Genomic DNA, 19,761 nt, shown 5'->3' on the forward strand with positions numbered 1-19,761 from the left:
AGCCAACAGTTAAGTTAAACTTTCTTATTTCTACTTTATTTAGAAAAGATGAGTGTATTTTAGTGGTGTCACCTAACTATGTAGACATTGTTTATTATTCAGTTAAGTCAATGTAGGTTAAACTCATCGTTAATGATGAGCTTGGCGTTAGGTGCATATTCGGTGGGATGGGCGGAGCCAGGCACAAATTAGCGGTAACCATGGTCACCCTGTCACCACCCACCGAACACCTGTCACATTGACCGCGATCAGTCAATGGAATACTTACCTCTACTTACCTGTACCAGTGGTAGGGATGGCGGGCGGGAAATTAAACTCGTGTTGTAGCGTAATAGCGTAATAGCGTAATAGCGTCGTATAGCAAGTGCTAGCGATAGATAGCGATGGCGAATAAAGGTTCGCGTGGTTGGCATTAAGCTAGCGTGATCACGTGTGTAGCGTCTTATCGAATTTCGTAATGATAGCTATGATCCATATCTCATACAGGCCACAGAGATCGACTAGAATAGATTGCGACATGCTATAAACAACTTGCTAGCTGAGTCGATCAACGATCGCGTGAGGTAATAAATGCGTTGACAGCGGAGATAGCGGTATGCGTCCGGACAACGCTACTGCGAGATGTCATTGACCTCGAGTCTAACTTAGCCTAAATTACATTTAACCACATTTAAATAACCTCAACGATTTTTAAATTCCCATTACCCCCAGGGACTGGTAATATGTCAGCAGGTGACAAGGCCGGGCGGGCTGGGAAAAGGGCTGGGTCACAAAAACAAAGGTAAGGGTATAACAAATGATAAGGTCGCTAGGTATAAGTTCCTTCCGTCTCCCCTCCTCCCCCAATCCCCCTTAGTTTCTCCAAGAATGGAAACATGGCTTAGTAGGGACGCGAACAAACGGTAGCTCGCGGTTTCTTTATGTCAGCCATTAACTCTGTGTGACACGGGTTCACTACTTTATTCTTATGGTCCCAAGGTTGAAAATTAGAAGACGAATCTGATTAAGACATGACGTGTTGATTGAAATCACCAATCACCAGGTCAGAAAAGTTGGCTTATCTCAAATGTGCGGCGTGCTTGGCCGGTGACGATCGTCTGAATCAAGTCAAAATGATTCTTTTCTTGCTATCTGTTTGCTTTTTATTAGTTCTACCAGTCCAGTCTATTTCCACAGCAACAGTCTTCGAATCAAGGAGTCTTCCACAGAACTATCTGATGGCATCGGTAGGGAATGGCTATATTTCTACGGTGGCATACAGTGATACAGTTTATCTCTCTGGTTTGTTCAATGGTCGAGGTACGACAGCTCCAAGTCATCGAGCTCGTATTCCTTCTACATGTGATATTCAAGTGAGAACTAATGTTCCAGGGAAGAAAGATGAGGTTTGGAGCCTCGATGTATCGCAAGGTGTCTTCAAATATCTTCTTACAGCTGTAAACTTTACACTAAAGCAAAATGTTTACGCACACAGAGTTCGACAACACGTGATCATTTCAGAAGTTTCAGTTTCCAACTTGATGAATGAAGATATTCAAATCGCCTTTGACACGAGTTTCAACCCATCGAGTCAAGATATCGACTTTAAAATGGTCTCTCCTTCAAGAATCCGCAGACTGAATCAAATGTTTCCATCTACACAATATACCTACAAAGCGATGCAAGGGTATATCAAGGAAACAGAGGAACCCGATAGCCCCAGGTTAGGAGTGGCGGTCGTATGGACGGGAGTCCCGGGTGATCCAATAACTGTCACGCGACACTCCTCGCACAAGTGGTATTTTGTGACAGCTATATCCAGTAGCTTAAACACAGAGAACTTTCTACAAGACGCCTATAATTCATACGTTTCAGCCATGAATGACTTGGATAATCTACTAGGAAGCCACACGAAAGCATGGCAAGAGATCTGGGAGCAAGGCCGTATTGAACTGGATGGGAATCTTCCACTTGCACAAGCTGTGTATGGAAGTCTTTACTACATACTCAGGTAAGGAACTTTTTTTTTTTTTTTTTTTTGCATGATACTCAAAGTGTTCGGAACTTACTGATCCGCCTTTGCCTTGCAGTTCTATTCGTCCGTCGTGGCCATATGGGTTGAGTCCGGGGGGTCTCGCCACAAATGGGTATAATGGACATACTTTTTGGGACCAGGAAACATGGATGTATCCACCTCTATTGATGTTCTTTCCTCTCTTCGCACAATCGTGTTTGGAGTACAGATTGAATCGACTGCAAGTAGCAAAGAACAGGGCAAAGAAACGCTCTTACCAAGGTAAGTCAATAGCAATCTGAAATTATCGTAACGGTTACGTAAATCATGTAAGAATATACATTGATATACCCTGTAGGTGCTATGTTCCCTTGGGAAAGTGCTGTGACCGGTAATGAAGTATGTCCTGGCCAAATCTATTCCGACTATGAACAACATATTACAGGAGACATTGGTATCGCTGCTAAACAGTACTGGCTTGCAACAAATGATGTCCAATGGTTGAAAGAGAAGGGGGTTGATCTTATTTACTCTACAGCAGAGTTCTGGGCTAGTAGGGTAACACTAAATCAATCTAAGGGACAGTTTGTTATATATGACGTCATGCCGCCTGATGAAGATCGTGGAGTGGTGAACAATTCAGTCTATACTAACGTGATTGCCAAGCTTAACCTTGAGTTTGCTACGAAGATGATTAAGAACACACCCAAGAACTGGAAGAAAATAGCAGAAAACATTTACATTCCTTTTGACGCCCAGAGACAATACCATCCTGAATATGAAGGCTACGATCTAGACATCAAGGTCAAGCAAGCCGATGTAATACTTTTAGGCTTTCCATTAATGTACAATATGAGTTCTCAAGTAAGAAAGAACGACCTTACTATTTACGAGCCCCGTACTCAACCAAAAGGTCCTGCTATGACCAAGTCTATGTTTGCTTTAAACTGGTTAGAGATTGGAGAACTGGCCAGAGCTGAGGCATCGTTCAATAAAAGCTATCTAAACGTAAAGGAGCCATTCAAAGTCTGGACAGAAACCCCTGACGGAGGAGCTGTCAATTTTATAACTGGAGCGGGAGGATTTCTCCAAGCTGTCATTTTTGGCTATGGTGGATTTAAACTGCGCGAGTCTTACCTTGAATTCCATCCCAGGCTCCTTCCACACACAAGCCAGGTTAAGATAGTAGGGCTCGACTACCTTGGTAACAGTATTGATGTTATTATTACTATGACGTCATCGAATCTTACTGTGACGTCACGGCAAAGCTCGTCCCCAGTCCTTGAAGCTGTTGTTCAGTCATCTCAAAGAAAATACATCCTTGATGTCGGTCAGACAATAGTGCTGCCAAACACGCTCACGTGGATTCAAAAGAACACTCAGAACTTAATTTAGTTGAACGCTTTTATTTTCTAGTCTTTTCACAGTGATAAATTAAGCAATGAGTTGGGAAGGTTCGGATGAGAAGGTGGAAGACTGCATGCGTATAATAAATAGTGTACACAATTTGGTTGTATAACACGGACAGTCCTTATATATACATTATAATATGTTTTACATACATCAATCCTAGTAATAAGAGTAAAGATAATATGTTATATCTGTTGCATAAAACATTTCGCGCTTTTATCTGTAAAAACTTTGATTCTTAATGACGTCATCCTTTTCCAAGATGACATCATTCTTGCTAAACTGACGTCACTTGAAATACGATCATTTAATAATTCTATGATTAAAAAATATTTTGCTTTGGTTTGCACAAAGAGTCGGCTCTTCTTTAAGTCAAGGGCTCATAGTAAAACTTTGGTTTAAGAAAGTTGATCGTGATTGGATCATGTTTGAAGTATTCACTTTCTATGTCTTAAAAATATTATATTATTGAAAACTAGTATTAATATTAATCATACAATTTTATATCACTCTAATAATATATTAATAATCAATGAGAAGACTATCTGTAAAACCTGGATACTGAAAACCGGGTTAAGACAGCCAGCATAGTGGAGTAACATACTATTGCTGTGCCACACTGTTGACTGTATGAATAGAAAACACCACTCTCTTGTATTTACAATAATAAATATCTACTGCGATTTTAGATATTCTGCGAACACGTAAGTTACAAGCTGCTGTCAATCAAAAATAATCAGTAAGTACCTATTATCTTCATGACTGGCGGCAGTAAAAAACCAATTTCACAACTAGCTGTTGGAATGTCCGAGTTCGCAGAATATCGAAAACCGCAGTTATAAATGGAATGGAATATTATCTTTTGGAAGCCTGACTTTTTGTCATTTTCTTTAACATTTGTTTTCCTTTAGACAACAGTCCTTTCTTCTTTTTAGGTGACTCTTCCTTTGAAGGATGAGTACCGTTAGGTGTCTTACTGGGGCCTGGGGCGGGTGATTCCTGAAACAAATGATGCGTATGCGTGATCACGTGATCCTGAGATTTCTAGTTCATTACAATAAGTGATTACAGATGTTATTGAGATTGAAAAAAGAACTGATAAGATTAGACATACAGCAGAGATACGAGTGAGAGAGAGAAGTCCATTGAGTAGTCAACTTGATCAAGAGTTAGCCAGTACTAGGAGAGATAAACCCTGACAATATGTCAAAGGTGGAAAAGAAGGTTAGTTTGTTATACATCAAACAATGGTATTGCAAGGGTTAGGCATAAAATATGATAGGCCTGAAGTAAGGGAGTGAGTATTGCAGGGTGTGGGCCATGAGCAATGACAGGAGAGAGGAAGAGGTTTGTAGGAAGAGAGAGTATCAAGTGAATAAGCAAGGCGGTTGAATATATTGAATTGTTTATTTTGTCCAGGAAAGCGTTTTATTTACCTGACTAACAAAACTGCTATCAGAATTCTCTTGAGAAGTGAACGAGTTTTCCTGTTCATTGTGGGGTGGTGAGGGTTTTTCTTTGATGTCCTCTAAAAAGTTTGAAGGGACAAGACCTCGCACACCGCCTTGTTCACCCTATGAAATATATACAATCAGTGCGTTAAAGAGTGTTACTGGAAGGATATCACACAATTCTCTTGTTATTTACCGTGAAAAAGCCGTCTTCATCCATTTCTCCGTACACATAAATGAAATCACCAGCACGAAAACGTAGTTCAACCTAACAGACAAATCAAAAGAAATGTCTTTCAGTTCTGGTTCATGTACAAGCGGCTGATTCAACAGCTTATTCATCTGTCCGTCAGTACTCACCTCACTATCAGGATTAGGAGATAATATCTGTGGGTCATAATCGAATAATGCTACCATCTTCTTTGGTTTCAGACTGTAGTTCATACTAGTCCTTGGATCTTCGTATCCTATTTCCTCCTCGTCTTGTTCAGGCGTGTAATTCGTGTCTTGTTCTGGTTGATAACTGTCGTCTTGTTCTGTGTCATCCTCAGTATCACCAGCATGATGGATGACAACCTTTGGATACTGACTACTTTGGCCTTCAGGCTGTTGGTACTTATGATCATGGGATTCATTTGCTTGGTAATCATGATGAGGGGAGTCATTTGATTGGTACTTATGATCAGGGGAGTCATTTGATTGGTACTTGACATCAGGGGATTTATTTGATTGGTACTTATGATCATGGGATTCATTTGCTTGGTAATCATGATGAGGGGAGTCATTTGATTGGTACTTATGATCAGGGGAGTCATTTGATTGGTACTTGACATCAGGGGATTTATTTGATTGGTACTTATGATCATGGGATTCATTTGCTTGGTAATCATGATGAGGGGAGTCATTTGCTTGGTACTTATGATCAGGGACATTATTACTGTAGGTCTCGGCAAGTGATGATCCAGTTTGATCCAGTAGATCTTCCTCGTCAACTTGTACTTCTGACACCATGTTATGAGGAACAAAACCAGTCATGCCATCTAACTCGCCCCAGTAAAATCCATCTTCATCTTTATCGCCATAGATCTGTGATATTAAATAATAATAATGATAGAAGAATGAGTAGAACTATCACTGAACATAAGATGAGAATATGTGGACCGCGTGGCACTTATGAAATACATGAAGACATAGAATATAGATAAGTTGTAGTGCTTGGGAACGTGGTTATTCCGGGCGAAAGCCCTTGGAATTAAATTCGGAAAAATTAATTTCCGACCTCGCTGGGAATCGAACCCACGACCTTCGGAATTGTACTACCGATGCTCTACCAGCTGAGCTAGAGGCCAGACTGAGAGCAGACCGGGGTGAAATAGATGTTAGGTCGCGGTAATTATGATGCAAAGATGAGAATATGTGGACCGCGTGGCACTTATGAAATACATGAAGACATAGAATATAGATAAGTTGTAGTGCTTGGGAACGAGGTTATTCCGGGCGAAAGCCCTTAGACTCTTCCACAGTCTCTCGCTCGTCCGTTCCGTCTCCACGCTTAGAGACTGTAACGGTACAATGACCGAAAGGACTTATGGGTCCCGAAAACGTGGACCCAGCGTGCTTTGGGAACCAAAATACACGTCCACAGTCTCTCTCGTTTTCGCCGCCATCTTAAAAATATTGAAACAAGTAAGGCCTAGGGCAAACGTCGAACTTTCCATGCACAGAACTCATTAAAAACAATGGATATCAGGTGATAATGAGGCGGCATTCTTTGATGTTATTAAGTTAGGTGCATGGAAAGTTCGACGTTTGCCCTATGTCTAAAATACATGATTTAGTTCAATAGTAACGTCAGTTTTTACCTTAATCAGATCTCCCTCATTAAAAGTCAGTTCGTCCTCCTCTGCGCCCGGATTTGGTGACATCGTAGTTGGATCATAATCATAAAGAGCAATGAATATTCTGATTTGCTCTTCTTCTTCTTCTTCTTCTTCAACTTGTTCGTCCTCAGGAAACTCCCCCTTTTCACTCACAGTGTAGGTCTTGTTTCCCTCCGTGTCAGAGTTATCGTTCTCATATCTCATCGTGGTTTCTTGATCCACTGGCTGGTGATGTGGCTCAGGATAAGCTCTACTTAACCTTGGTGTAGACGTTTGATTGGGCTGATCTGCCTCTATATCACTGTATGTCTGGTTTTTATGATACGAGACATCACCTCCTTCAGCATTCGACACCAGGTATTTCTGCAGACTTGCTTGATCACCATCATATGTCTGGTTTAAGGCAGCATCGTCTGTTTCTTGTGATATCTTACTAATATTTGCGGTAGTAACAGTGTTTCTCTCCTGGCTATCCTCAGGCTCTTCTCCAAGCAAGTCCATGACGTCATCATCACTCTTAAAACTGTCTGACGTTGAATGCGATGAACGGCTTCTCTCAGGTTCAGTCGCTGCTCCTTTTCTACTGTTTTCCTCAACAACATCATCTTCTACTTCCTCTATTTCTTCCACTTCATCAATAACTGACAAAGGTTCTTCATCACTTGAGATACCAACCTCACTGTCACTTAATTCTAGAGGGTATACGAATGGTTCCGTGTTACCCTCCTTTTTCTCGTGTCTTTTATCATTCTTTTTGTAACTGGTTGCGGAATTGAGAGAATCATTCAGCTCATCCATATCAATGTCACTTTGTTCAGACATTTTTCGTTCGATAGCGTGGTCTGCCAGGTTCTTTTCGGTCAGGTCTCGGTATTCCTTCTTGGTTTCCCCCTGTGTCCACACAAGAAGAGAGCATGTTAGTTATCTAGCAAGAATGTTGCATGCTAATTATCTAGCAAGAATGTTGCACTTCTACAGTATTATTACCTTATTAGGATGCTCTTGCTGTTGTGTTTTCTCATCCACTACAGGTTCAGGGCTGCATATTTCAACGTGTTCATCTTCTTCGTTATTGCTGCTTCCACCATGTTCACTTTTATTACTATCCCCACTATCAGATGTTACGTCATCTTCACTGACTTCCATCTTCCACACCACAGGCTTTCCTTTAGTACGGGCTTTAGGCACGGGCGGTGTGCGTGTATCAGTATTCCTTGGTATAACCTCAGTATACGAACCATCATTAACATTACTGTCACGGGCTTTAGGCACGGGCGGTGTGCGTGTATCAGCATTCCTTGGTTTAACCTCAGTGTACGAACCATCATTAACATTACTGTCACGGGCTTTAGGCACAGGCGGTGTGCGTGTATCAGCATTCCTTGGTTTAACCTCAGTATACGAACCATCATTAACATTACTGTCACGGGCTTTAGGCACAGGCGGTGTGCGTGTATCAGCATTCCTTGGTTTAACCTCAGTATACGAACCATCATTAACATTACTGTCACGGGCTTTAGGCACAGGCGGTGTGCGTGTATCAGCATTCCTTGGTTTAACCTCAGTATACGAACCATTATTAACATTACTGTCACGGGCTTTAGGCACGGGAGGTATGCGTGTATCAGCATTCTTTGGTATAACTTCAGCATACCTAACATCATTAACATTAGCCTCATTATAATCTTTCACGTTGCTCAAGTTGTGGTTGTCGTCTTGATACTCTTGTTCGTTCCCAGAATCCATCTGAATGACATCACTGGAGTGTAGTTTGGTTTTGACTGACTTACCAATGGGTTGAGTACCAATTAATTTATTCAAATGAAAGTTAAACGTCGTAACGGGAATGGAAAGATAGTTGGACGAAACAGATTCGCCGCGCGAGGACTGGGTTTTTACCACAAGTTTTAACGCTTCAGTAGTGCTTTTCTTTGCTGCTCGTTCAATCATCCAAGAAGCAACTGTCACGCAATCTGCAGTAGGTGATGTAACCTAACAATGAAATCACAAGCCGTAACATATCATTAGATGATTGCAATACGTTTTTCTTTTCTCTCTACTGGAACGTACCTCTGCAACGGCGAAATCGTTGATGTACACTTTGTAGCCGGTGACGGGTGCTCCGTTAGACATGCCTTGTTCGGTGATGGTCACTGGGATCCAGGACACCTCTAGTGTGTTGGGACCACTTCGAGAGGACGTGGGTACTAGATGAACATTAAGTGGCGGGTCGGGAAAACCTGGGAATGACAATCAACATAAGTTGCTAATGAATATACATGTACTACTGATGTACTGTACTATCAACGGTAATAATACCTATATATGAACACTACCTGCTGCTTGTGTGGTGAATTCTACAGTTTCTCCAAGGGATTCTTTCTCAGGATTATCGTCCTTCTCCACGACTGACGGGTTCCTAGCCCGTACGTGGATTCGATAATGTTCACTGGGTTCTAGGTTGGTTAGAGTTAGCTGGCGTGTTCCAGGCCTATAAAAACAAGACATACAGATAAGTCCTATTACTCATGAATCTCATATTACTGACTAACAAACTAGTGTAATATAACATGACTTACGTAACGGTTTGTCTGGGAGTACCATTCACCAATATCTCATGAATAAAAGAGCTGTTGCTAGGTAACCATTCTAACTTTGCAGAGGTGGGTGATATATCGGTAACCTTGACATCAGTGGGTGCTGTACTTGCATCTGCATATCAAATCAAACATTTATTTTAAACAATTATTTTATTTAGAAGACACGTTACCGTTAGCTAACAAACCTTTTCCAATAGTTAAGAGTGCTTCCTGGTCCAGGGACTCGTCTCCTCGCGTTGTTACGGTTCGTACTGAAACACGGTATGTCTGCAACAGATTAAGTGGTAACATTATTGCTGACTACCCCGACAGAGAGCAAGCGATGTTGGGTAATATGAGTTACACCTAGTTCAGGTCAGTACAGTGTAGCTTACCTCATTTGGATCAATGTCTTCGATAAGAGCTTTGGTATTGTGTCCACCTTTAATGATAACCTTCAACTCTCCATTCACATACACTGTATAGCCCTCTATTTCATCTATAGGGGGGTCTGCAGGTTTCCAGTTCAAAAGGATGCTCCGCGTAAACTGCCGCGAAAGGATTAAGCGTTGTGGTGATGGTATTTCTGTGGGAAAAGAAGCACGATGAGAGCCTGGTGACAAAAATTTGACTAAGTGCCCACAACGTGACTCACCACTTGGCTCGAAGTCTGTTTCGTCACTAGTTAAGCCATTAAGACTGTCACGCAATGCTTCACATGATGCCTCTATTGTCACGTCTTCTTCTTCTATGTCACATAGTTTAGAATCAGGGATGTGTTCTACGTTCAATCTGAGATTACGGTGAAGCTTACCTGTGGAAACAATACGATACAAACCTGTTAACTTGTGTTTTGTTTTAGATTGGTTATACAATACACCGAGACCTTCCCTTACATTTTAAACAGTTTTGTTTTAAGACCATTTAACTTTTTTTATCTTATCTTTATTATTTTGTTATTGTTTATTTTAGTTTATGTGTTTATTTGTTCATATTATTATATATTCAACCAATTATTGTCTTGCTATTAGTTTTTAGGTTTCCTCTTTTGTTAACTCACCCAACAATATCTCGTTCATAGCAGTTTTTTTAGATCATAAGGAATTACTTTAACTCTAATTCTGAGTAATTCATTTAGTGTCTGTGATAATATAAAGTTTATTGAAGTAAGCTCGATAACAGTTCAATATTTATACCAGAAAATTTAACGACTCTGGGAGGCTTTTCCACTACACTTTGACATTCATCGTCGTCACCATCGGTTTGAGCTGCGAGTTTAAATAAGGATTTATACAGACAAGTTAGAATGTTACTGATAACATTAATGAGTTGATGCTACAATATTGATAACTATGTTTTCATTGTGGGGTATGAATGAATATTTCACACGAGACATTACTTATCATCGAGGTGCAAGAGTACATTCAGTTATGGTACAGTCAGTGTACTTACATAGACGTTCCTCCTCATCGCTACTGGACATGTCTTCTGTAGAGTACAAACACATATAAGTCATACAAGTATTTTCACACCTCCTCCCTTCCTTTCATCCTCACCCGAGAACAGGAAAAGAGGCAACACATCAGATGAGTTTGTGTTAAAAAAATAAACCTTGCAGTTGTTTGATTAGAAGAAAGTTTTGTATTAATCAGCATGATGGATGAGCAGAACGCCTATCTGTGTTACGTACCAGTTGGCTGTGGTTCTACTGCACCATTAGTTATCCACGACATATCACTTTCATCTAGAGACAAAACACAGCAGATCAGCTTTACAGCAATATGTTCATGATATGGCATCTCTAATCACTAACACGACATACCTGCAATTTTCTCCACAAAGTTCGACGGAACAAGTCCTCTCTGGCCATCCATCAATTCTCCCAGATAAAAGCCATCCTTAACAAAAAGTCGTAATATATGAATAAATAGTACACCTGGAATAGAATACAAGTTTGTTGCATGTTGTCAGTTTGCCACTCATACTTACATCATCAACGTCACCAAACACATACAAGTAATCGCCAGCTTGGAAGGCGAGCTCTGCATCAGGGTTATCGTTAGGAGAGTGTTGGAAGGGGTCATAACTATAACGAGCTATATAAACAGACAGGTTATCAGTCTCTTCCTCTTCATCCCTTGTTGGTTCCTGTTGAAGGTACCTCTCATCCATTACGTCGTTCTCATCACCTGCAAATCAAACATTCATGAATGTGAATGGGCAGTGAATGTTACTGTAATAAACCCATTGTAAATCACCAGCAACAAATACACAACAAACCTTTTCCATCGGTTTTAAAGTGGGTACTTGTGTCCTCTTCGTCTGCCAACTGCAAACTGGCTGTTATATCATTATCTTCCGTATCAGCCATATCTCCTTCAGCTACACTATTAACGTCTCCACTGGCATCACTATCGTAGTTGTTATCTGCAGCACTCACAGAGCTATCGTCACTTATAGCAGCTTGACCGATGCGGCGAGACAGAGCAGCAATATCATCTTCTTCTGTACCACCACCGCTGTCTTTTGACTCCTCTTTAGGTGTATCTCTCGGTGCGCCGGCTGAAACATCAAAAATATTATCATTATGATCAACATTGTCATCTTCCATTCATCATCAACTTCATCAACAGCAACATATGGTACACAAATAAATAATGAATGATTACTGATGTAATGACTCCTGTTTTACAGTCTATAGTTGTATTTATGGTCTTGGACCAGTGTAATCATCAACGATTCTTACCCCCACTGTATGTAGAGTCCTCTTCACTATCAGACATAGCGAGTTGTTTAATACGAGAAGCAGCAGTGTTCAGGATATCTGTCTTCTTGCTATTATGTGGCGTAGCCTGTGAATGTTCTACCATATGCGCTGGTGATGAAGGTCTGGATGTCTGTGTAGCTTTGTGTTCATTACTACGTCTTGACTTGACACTTTCAAGCTCGTTCTTTGCATTAGCTGCTCTTAAATCAGAGTCCGCACATTTCTGTTCAAGTTTTCGCAAATCTTGCTCCAATGATGTGACAGCAAGATGATGGGCACGGGTAGATTCTTCTTGGATCTAAAAGGATGAATTACAACATGTAAATAGGGTACTGTCACAGGATGGCATGATAAATACCGATGATGATGTGATAAATACCTTGTGTAATTGCTTGATCTCTTCTTCACGCTCTTTCAATTTGTACTGACTTGATTGCTGTATAACTTCTAATTCTTTTCTTTGTTTCTCAGACGACCTCAACTCCTGTATCAAGCAAAGATTACAGTCAACGTCAACTCATCATTTTCCTTCCATCTTTCTTTCTTTCTTTTTTTCCATTTCCTACACTTACCTCTTTAACATGCACCAGTTCTTTTAGTTTCACTCTCAATTTCTGACATTCTTGTTCAGCTAATTGTTTATTCTCTTCTGCGTTTTGCAGGTTCTCTTTTAGACATTTTATCTTCTCCTCAAGCTGAAAGACAAACAAGGTTTTTGGAGCACATAAACAGGGATTGTTGTAGCGAGATTGCAATACATTATGGATCCCAGATATTGAAATAATACTGCTTGTCTTCTAAGCAATGAGTCTAGTTACATAACAAGTAGTCAATATAACATGTAGTCATGGTATCATGTAGTAAAGGTGACATGTAGTCATGGTAACATGTAGTCATAGTAACATGTAGTCATGGTAACATGTAGTCAATATAACATGTAGTCAATATAACATGTAGTCAATATAACATGTAGTCAATATAACATGTAGTCAATATAACATGTAGTCATGGTAACGTAGTAAAGGTGACATGTAGTCATGATAACATGTAGTCATAGTAACATGTAGTCATGGTAACATGTAGTAAAGGTAACATGTAGTCATAGTAACAACATGTACAGGGGCGGATCCAGGATTTTTTCAAAGGGGGGGTTGTAGCATTGATTGAGGTACTTGTTTGGCGGGAAAGTAGCACAGGGTTCCCAAACGGAAGTAGTCTTATGATAATGATTATTTGCTGCAGGCGAGCATGGTTGTTTCAGGTCCCACACACGGTGTATAGAGAAAAAAAAGCGAGTGAAATGTGTTCTGCACCCCTGTTTTAATAAAACTCGCGATGCTGTTGGTGTTGTCATGAAAATAATAATAATAATAATAAATCACGATGGCTCTCATAGGGGGGGGTTGCAACCCCCAAAACCCAATCCCTAGATCCGCCACTGATGTAGTCATGGTAACATGTAGTTAAACTAACATATACCTTACCTGACTGATTTCTTTGATTCGCTTTCCAAGTTCAACATTCTTCTGATGAAGCATTGTGCATTTTACTGCAAACTTTTCACGTTCAAGTTCCTAAAGATTATAATAATAATAATAATAAAAGCTTTATTTAACAAAGGTTTAAACTTTCAGTCATAGACTGGTTTACAAAGTGCCTTCCCAAAGATATAAAATACAATGTAAAAGCAAGCTAATAATATATATTTATAAAATATCTAGTAGATTTAATATTACCCCCCAAAAAAACAACCCTAACCCTGACTCAACCCCAGTATATTGCTATTTGCCCATAAATATAAATATTAAGTATAAAAGTGAATAAATATAATCTTATAACAGCCCTTAATCCTACCCCCATCAAAAAATCCATGTGCAAATAGACTGCAAGATTGACCAAGTTTACAATTAATAATGTCTACCAATAAAAAGGAATAAAGGAAAGAAGATCCACTTACCAGTTTAGAGCATTTTTTTGTCATTTCATCTGCAGACTGCTTCAGCTTTTCACATTCTTTTACTTTAGATTCTAATTCTTTTTTCTGAACAATAATGAATTGAATAATAAATTTGAATACATATATGCTGCCTCTGGCTAAAAAAAATGTAAATATATTTTACGTTGATTGCAGGGAGCGATAGCTTAGTTTCCTAAGCCACATTGGTGAGAGGCGCAACAATATTTAGTGATGAACACCAAACATGCTTCAAAAGTTTCAATATTTGAAAATAATTCTCTCTGCAGCATTTTGAAAATTACACATGTGTGTGTAGTTTTTATTGCTGTGTTTGATATCAAAATGAATGAACATTGTATTGCATATTGGCAGCTTGATGACTCACCAGTATTTCAGCCTCTTTCTCAGATGTTTTAGCTTGGTTTGTATAGGTTTCTAGTCTCTTCTCCAGATCATTCATCCCTTCTGGGGTGGGAGAAAGAGGACTAGGACAAGGAGATCCAACAGATGCTAGTTTCTTCTCAAGCCACAACCTTTCTTTTGCCGTCTTCTTTATGATTGATTGAAGTTCTCCAATTTTGTCATTCTGATGAGCAAAAACAAGAAATTATTTTCATTTGAGCATCTCAGTGATGAGTATATGATTTTTTATGATATAATGTTCATTTTACCTGTGCCCCTGATTTAGCACCAGACAAGGAAGCAAGTTCTTCCTGCAGCTTCTCCAGTTCATTGTCCTTCTCCATGTGCATTTTTGCATGTTCAGCTAAGTCTTTTGCTCTTTGCCGCGCAAACATTCTCTTCATGTGTTCAACTTCTGCACTGGGATCATCCTTGCTGTTTGCTTGTTTCTAAACAAATTTTCTACTAGTGTTAGTGAAAAACTAAATAATAAAACCCCAATAGTTTTATCTACTCACCATTACAGCATTTTTTTCTTCTTGCAACTTCTTGGCTTTTTCTTCCAACTGTCTTGCAATAGACACAAGCTCTGAATTTCTTTTTTTGAGTTTCTTAACCTTGTCCTCAGTGATACTAGACAATTTCTGACTTCCAGTCTGCTTAGACGCATTTTCTTTCTGTGATACATAAAATTATATAAAAGGAATGTATATTACTTCAAAGATATTATCAACACAACCCTTTTCATAATATTTTTATCCTTTACAAGAAAAGAGTAGCTAACATAGCATTATTAGTGGTAGTTATATTATGGCACTCACACTGATAAATAATGGTTTTACGAAAGGGATATATCAGGAGATGATGGTAATAATGCAAATCACCAGTTTTCTAGAACATGCTATTGATTAATTGTGCCATCTTTACCTCAAGAAATGTGCATTTTTTCTCCAGTATATCCAGTTTACTTTGTAATTCTGCATTCTTTTTTCTAAGTTCTCTTTCTTTGTCTTTGTTCCCCTTACTTGACAGCTGAAACTACAAGGTTAGATTTGTAATCAGTAGACATACAGTATCCTGAGATTTGTATAACCATCTAGCAGTGTTTGATGAGATAATGAAAGCTTTTAAACAGTTGGGTGTACAGAATCACCATACAAATATAAGAATCGAATTACACAGCTCAGTTTTATAATATCCTTTAGGAGAAAAACCAATAAAGTTTAATAGGCATTGACAGATGCACTGACGAGGATAGAAATATTTACTAGTGTAAAAGGTTGACAGTTATGGATTTCATGTTATTAAAAGACGAATCATTGCGAGGGTTCTAAAGGTAGAGGAAACTTGTAGGATTAACTACTACGATGGTTCAATTCAGGATATGTGCTAAAATCAAATGTCTTCCCTCTCTTTCACACAATAAAAAATAATAATAATAATTGAATTATTGGAAAATATTTGTCTAATTATTAATAACTATAGTAGACAAAACACAGAGAGATTTTACAAAATGATCGTATAAACACAGTAAAGCCATGTATATACAATCGTGACAACATACGCCATTCATGTATCGCCATAGCACCTTGTATTTCATCACATACATTGGATGAATTGATAGTAATGAGGGATATAAGATACAAAACAATTTCAGAAATCAAAATAAAGTGATTTATTAGTTCGCTGAATTGAAAGATGCAATCATTTTAAAGAATGTTCGCACAATTTCACACGTAACTCTAAAACAATTATTGTAACACAAATACTGCAGCACAATGGCTTCCCGAACGGACGTCACATCGAACGCGATGGTAGTTCATAGCAGTGATTTGGTTTGAACAAAAGATAACGGCTGATTCAATTTACGATATCATATTGTTGTACAGGAATAGATAAAGTTTTCAAGAATGTCGTTCATAACACACAAATAAAAACCAATATTACTGTAAAACCAGGATGGAAAGCATAATAAAGAACTGGACATTGCAAACAAATTTAATATCTAAGACAATAATCTTCTCGTCGCGATTTCAAAACTACAATAATGTCGCTGAAGTATCAAAATTCTATCGCAGTTTACTTGGATGATATCTTTTCTTACAAACGATAACATTTATCCATTTAGTTCTAGGTTGATGTAGCAAACATGATATGGGACAGATCGTGCGTAACATAAAATACGGTTGCTGGTAGTAACGTGTTCATCAGTGTATTATTAGACGACATACTTCGTGAAATACTTGCAACTAAAAACAACAATTTATACTTACTACATCATCTGCTTCCGGCGAGCTTTCGAACACAGTCAATTCGTGTGTCCCGCTGTTTGTACGGGATCTTAGAGGACTTTCCGAAATATTAATATCTCCTGAACTTGTTCGATGGCGAATTTCTTGCTTTTCTGCTTCTAGTTTTCTCGTCAGTTGATCCTTGAAAGCCAGCTCGTGATTCTTTTCTTGTAAAGCTTTTTCTGCAGACCGTAAATGGTGATATTCTTTAGCTACTTCTCTCTTTGACTGACGGATCAGTTCGTTTATTTCACGTTCGTGTTCACTTTTAAGTCTTCTAATAAGTTCTGCCTTTTCAAAATCTGCGGCACATTTTAGACGATACAATTCGTCTGTCTTGTGTTTTTGCTCCTTTATATCACTTAGTTCATTTCTAAGTCTTTTTTCTAAATCATTTGTATTTCCATTACTCTTTACTGTTAAATGTCTTTTTAAATCTTCTTCAGCACGCTTTGCTCTATCTTTTTCTTCTTGGATTTGTTGTTTAAATGCTTTCAATTCTTCGTCTTTAAATCTCAAAACTTGTCGTAGTTCGTTGTCTTTCTCTTTAGTTAAACTTTCTCTGATCCGCCGAAGTTCCACCGAATGTTCATTTTGTAATCGCTTTGTGACAGTCTCAATAGTTTTCTGCCTTTCCTTTTCGTGGTTTTCCTGTATTCTTTTTAACTCACCCGTCTTATCTCGATGCACTTGTTTAAGTTTACTACGCTCTGATTCCAGCTCAGCTTTCAATTTACTTACTTGTCGTTTGAGTTCGTCTATGGATTTCTTGTTACTCGGAGAGTTATACTCTTTATCCATTATACTAATACCATTAGCAGAAGGCATCGGCACAATAAGAACTTTTCAAGTAGGAATAAAATCTAGGAATTTCACTCTAAAGAAATCACTGATAATTGAATAACTTATTCAGTATTTAGAAGTCGCCGGCCACAAGAAAACAAACTCCAGCCACATTTACATACGCTACGTTGCATTTTCTCTCCACATTTGTGCATTCCAAAGCCACATTTTCCTAGCAGTAGTTATCTGCACAAGCTAAGTATTCATTAAATCGTAGTGGATAAGATGATCAATGCAATAGCATCTTGATATTCATTTTTACCAAGGGAAAATCCGTAGCGAGAAGTGAAGCATAACTGAAAACATTATAACTGCTTGTGTTGTGTGTATAAACGACTTATGGCATACATGCGCACTAATACCACTCTATACTAGCCTCCTTATATAGACACCATAGCCTTATATAGACTAATATCTTTTGAGATTTTTCCCGGGGTAGCAGGTATCAAAGTGGCAAGGCCAATATCCGCTTTTAACGAGATTTAGTGAAAAATAAGAAGTAGGGAAGTAAAGATAAAAGATAATTTAACTCTAGAAAAAAGTTTTGTCATCACAGAAATATGTAAGTTTCCAACCTACGCAGAAGAGAGGCGGGCGCCTCGTATCTAGGGGATACAAAACTGTGATAAAAGAATTTGACTTTGGAAGGTTACCGACTATGCACATCTATTACAAATTCTCTCTTGAAATTAGAAATCAAGTGAGCTTGAGTTAAATTAAGGCACTGTGAGGGTCATGCAGTTGAATAGTTGAGTAGAGACAATTTGAAAAAAAAACAATCCCAACCGGTCATCGGCGCAGAAGAAAGTGTGAAAAAGTGACAGCCGACTGTGATGAAAAAAGGACTTGCTGCAAACTGCAGTGTCCAACTGAATCCTGATTATGATTATGCAAGAACCACGCGATTATTGCTTATTTATAATAATATCATGCAGATACTATAATTCTCAAGGGCCCTGTTATGGTATCTATTTATGTAGGGTAACATTTCCCTTTACGTAGGCGAGTAATAGGAAGGAATATTACACGAATATCAGTTGCTCATGGGACTGAAAGTGCAGTGATGGCAAATAATAAAAAATCTTCACATTTATTTATACATCAAAAGAATTATTTTATTTTATTTTTTTTTTTTTTTTTTTTTTTTTATTATTTAGGGTCGCTCAATCTATTATAGCATTGCAGACTTCGTTCACTGGCAAAGATCCTCTAGTGATCCTGCATCGCGGGAGTTTAAAATTAGGCCTTAGTTTAAAAGAAATTACTTTTTGCGGAGCCTCTATAACTAGGTAACCTTATTGTGATATTTTAGTAAATGCGCTAGAACCTTCGCCAACAAATTAAACCGTTCGGCTTGGACCGCCGTCCAGGTGCATAGGTCAAAATACTGTCATTATCGCAATGTAGTCCTTATCAGTGAGGGGGAAAGGTTTTAAAAATCAGAGGAAAACGGGAAAAGTAACGAATCAGAAAACAAGCAATATGAATTTAAAAAATTGTATTAGTAATACAAGGTTCTTAATGTCGTTTTTCTCCCTCGAACAATGTGTCCTCAGTAATAGTAGAGCGAGTCCGCCGCACCGCACAACTAATACAATGGGCGTTACTATAGCAATACCGAGTCATTTCATGGCATTAAAGGTTGCTAAGATGAGAAGTAAGATGAAAATTATTTATAGAAATCTCTAAAGATGCTACGGAAGTATGATCGGAGAAGCGTCTGTAATCGATGACCACCCAACCACTATATTACTTGAAAATCGATTTGTCTGCGGTTTCTTTGTTAAGTACGGTTCCTTTCTCATATTCATGATTTTATTTGTCATGATAGCTGGTCGCAAATCTGGTTATCCTGCTGATGGACATATTCAAACCCACTTACTGCAGATAGTTCGTATAAATGGTCTTTACATGGTAAGGCTAGCAAGACATGGTGTCTGAGAGCTGAAGAAACCAACATTAAGTAAACATGTAATTAGAAAATGTAAAACTAAACTTCACCTCCGATTCTCAAAAAGCTTTTGAAGCTTTTCCTGGTGGTATGACGTCATAGGTCGAACATCAGCCATACTATCTGTTCTCCCACACGTCTGATTTAATTCGCATGATATCTAACCTCGCTTAATGCAAGGCCCAACGATATTACGATGGTAGCTGAATTAAGTTGATTTTGAAGGTAAAACAGCGT

General features: G+C 38.7%; 2 protein-coding genes across 6 annotated transcripts; one reads left to right on the forward strand and one right to left on the reverse strand.

The window, feature by feature from the left end:
- The first annotated feature begins 987 nt into the window (after positions 1–987).
- Positions 988–4,277, forward strand: LOC116290584 (protein-glucosylgalactosylhydroxylysine glucosidase). The gene is made up of 3 exons (XM_031697658.2): positions 988–1,990; positions 2,070–2,275; positions 2,352–4,277. The coding sequence occupies exons 1-3, from the start codon at positions 1,113–1,115 to the stop codon at positions 3,386–3,388; spliced, it is 2,121 nt and encodes a 706-aa protein (XP_031553518.2). The 5' UTR covers positions 988–1,112; the 3' UTR covers positions 3,389–4,277.
- On the reverse strand, positions 3,384–17,901 carry LOC116290541 (uncharacterized). Of its 5 annotated transcripts, none has more exons than XM_089032676.1 (28): positions 16,713–17,901; positions 15,367–15,477; positions 14,958–15,116; positions 14,709–14,888; positions 14,423–14,623; positions 14,038–14,121; positions 13,565–13,654; positions 12,653–12,775; positions 12,460–12,564; positions 12,060–12,378; positions 11,594–11,875; positions 11,303–11,502; positions 11,136–11,211; positions 11,004–11,057; positions 10,766–10,798; positions 10,510–10,581; positions 9,969–10,127; positions 9,709–9,899; positions 9,520–9,601; positions 9,314–9,446; positions 9,071–9,225; positions 8,805–8,974; positions 7,722–8,726; positions 6,717–7,625; positions 5,215–5,940; positions 5,051–5,122; positions 4,840–4,977; positions 3,384–4,402 (listed from the first exon to the last, which is right to left on the reverse strand). In XM_089032676.1, the coding sequence occupies exons 1-28, from the start codon at positions 17,556–17,558 to the stop codon at positions 4,259–4,261; spliced, it is 6,819 nt and encodes a 2,272-aa protein (XP_088888802.1). In that variant the 5' UTR covers positions 17,559–17,901; the 3' UTR covers positions 3,384–4,258. The 5 variants fall into 5 exon arrangements, with proteins under 5 accessions (XP_088888802.1, XP_088888801.1, XP_088888804.1 ...); XM_089032675.1 differs by having other exon boundaries at positions 10,766–10,801; XM_089032679.1 differs by lacking the exon at positions 3,384–4,402 and adding an exon at positions 4,416–4,598 and having other exon boundaries at positions 10,766–10,801.
- Between the last annotated feature and the right edge of the window lie 1,860 nt (positions 17,902–19,761).

The sequence above is a fragment of the Actinia tenebrosa genome, unplaced genomic scaffold (genome assembly GCF_029948245.1).
Source record: "Actinia tenebrosa isolate PJP-AT-01 unplaced genomic scaffold, QUT_ActTen_1.0 PGA_scaffold1__47_contigs__length_23844297, whole genome shotgun sequence".
NCBI lineage: Eukaryota > Metazoa > Cnidaria > Anthozoa > Actiniaria > Actiniidae > Actinia > Actinia tenebrosa.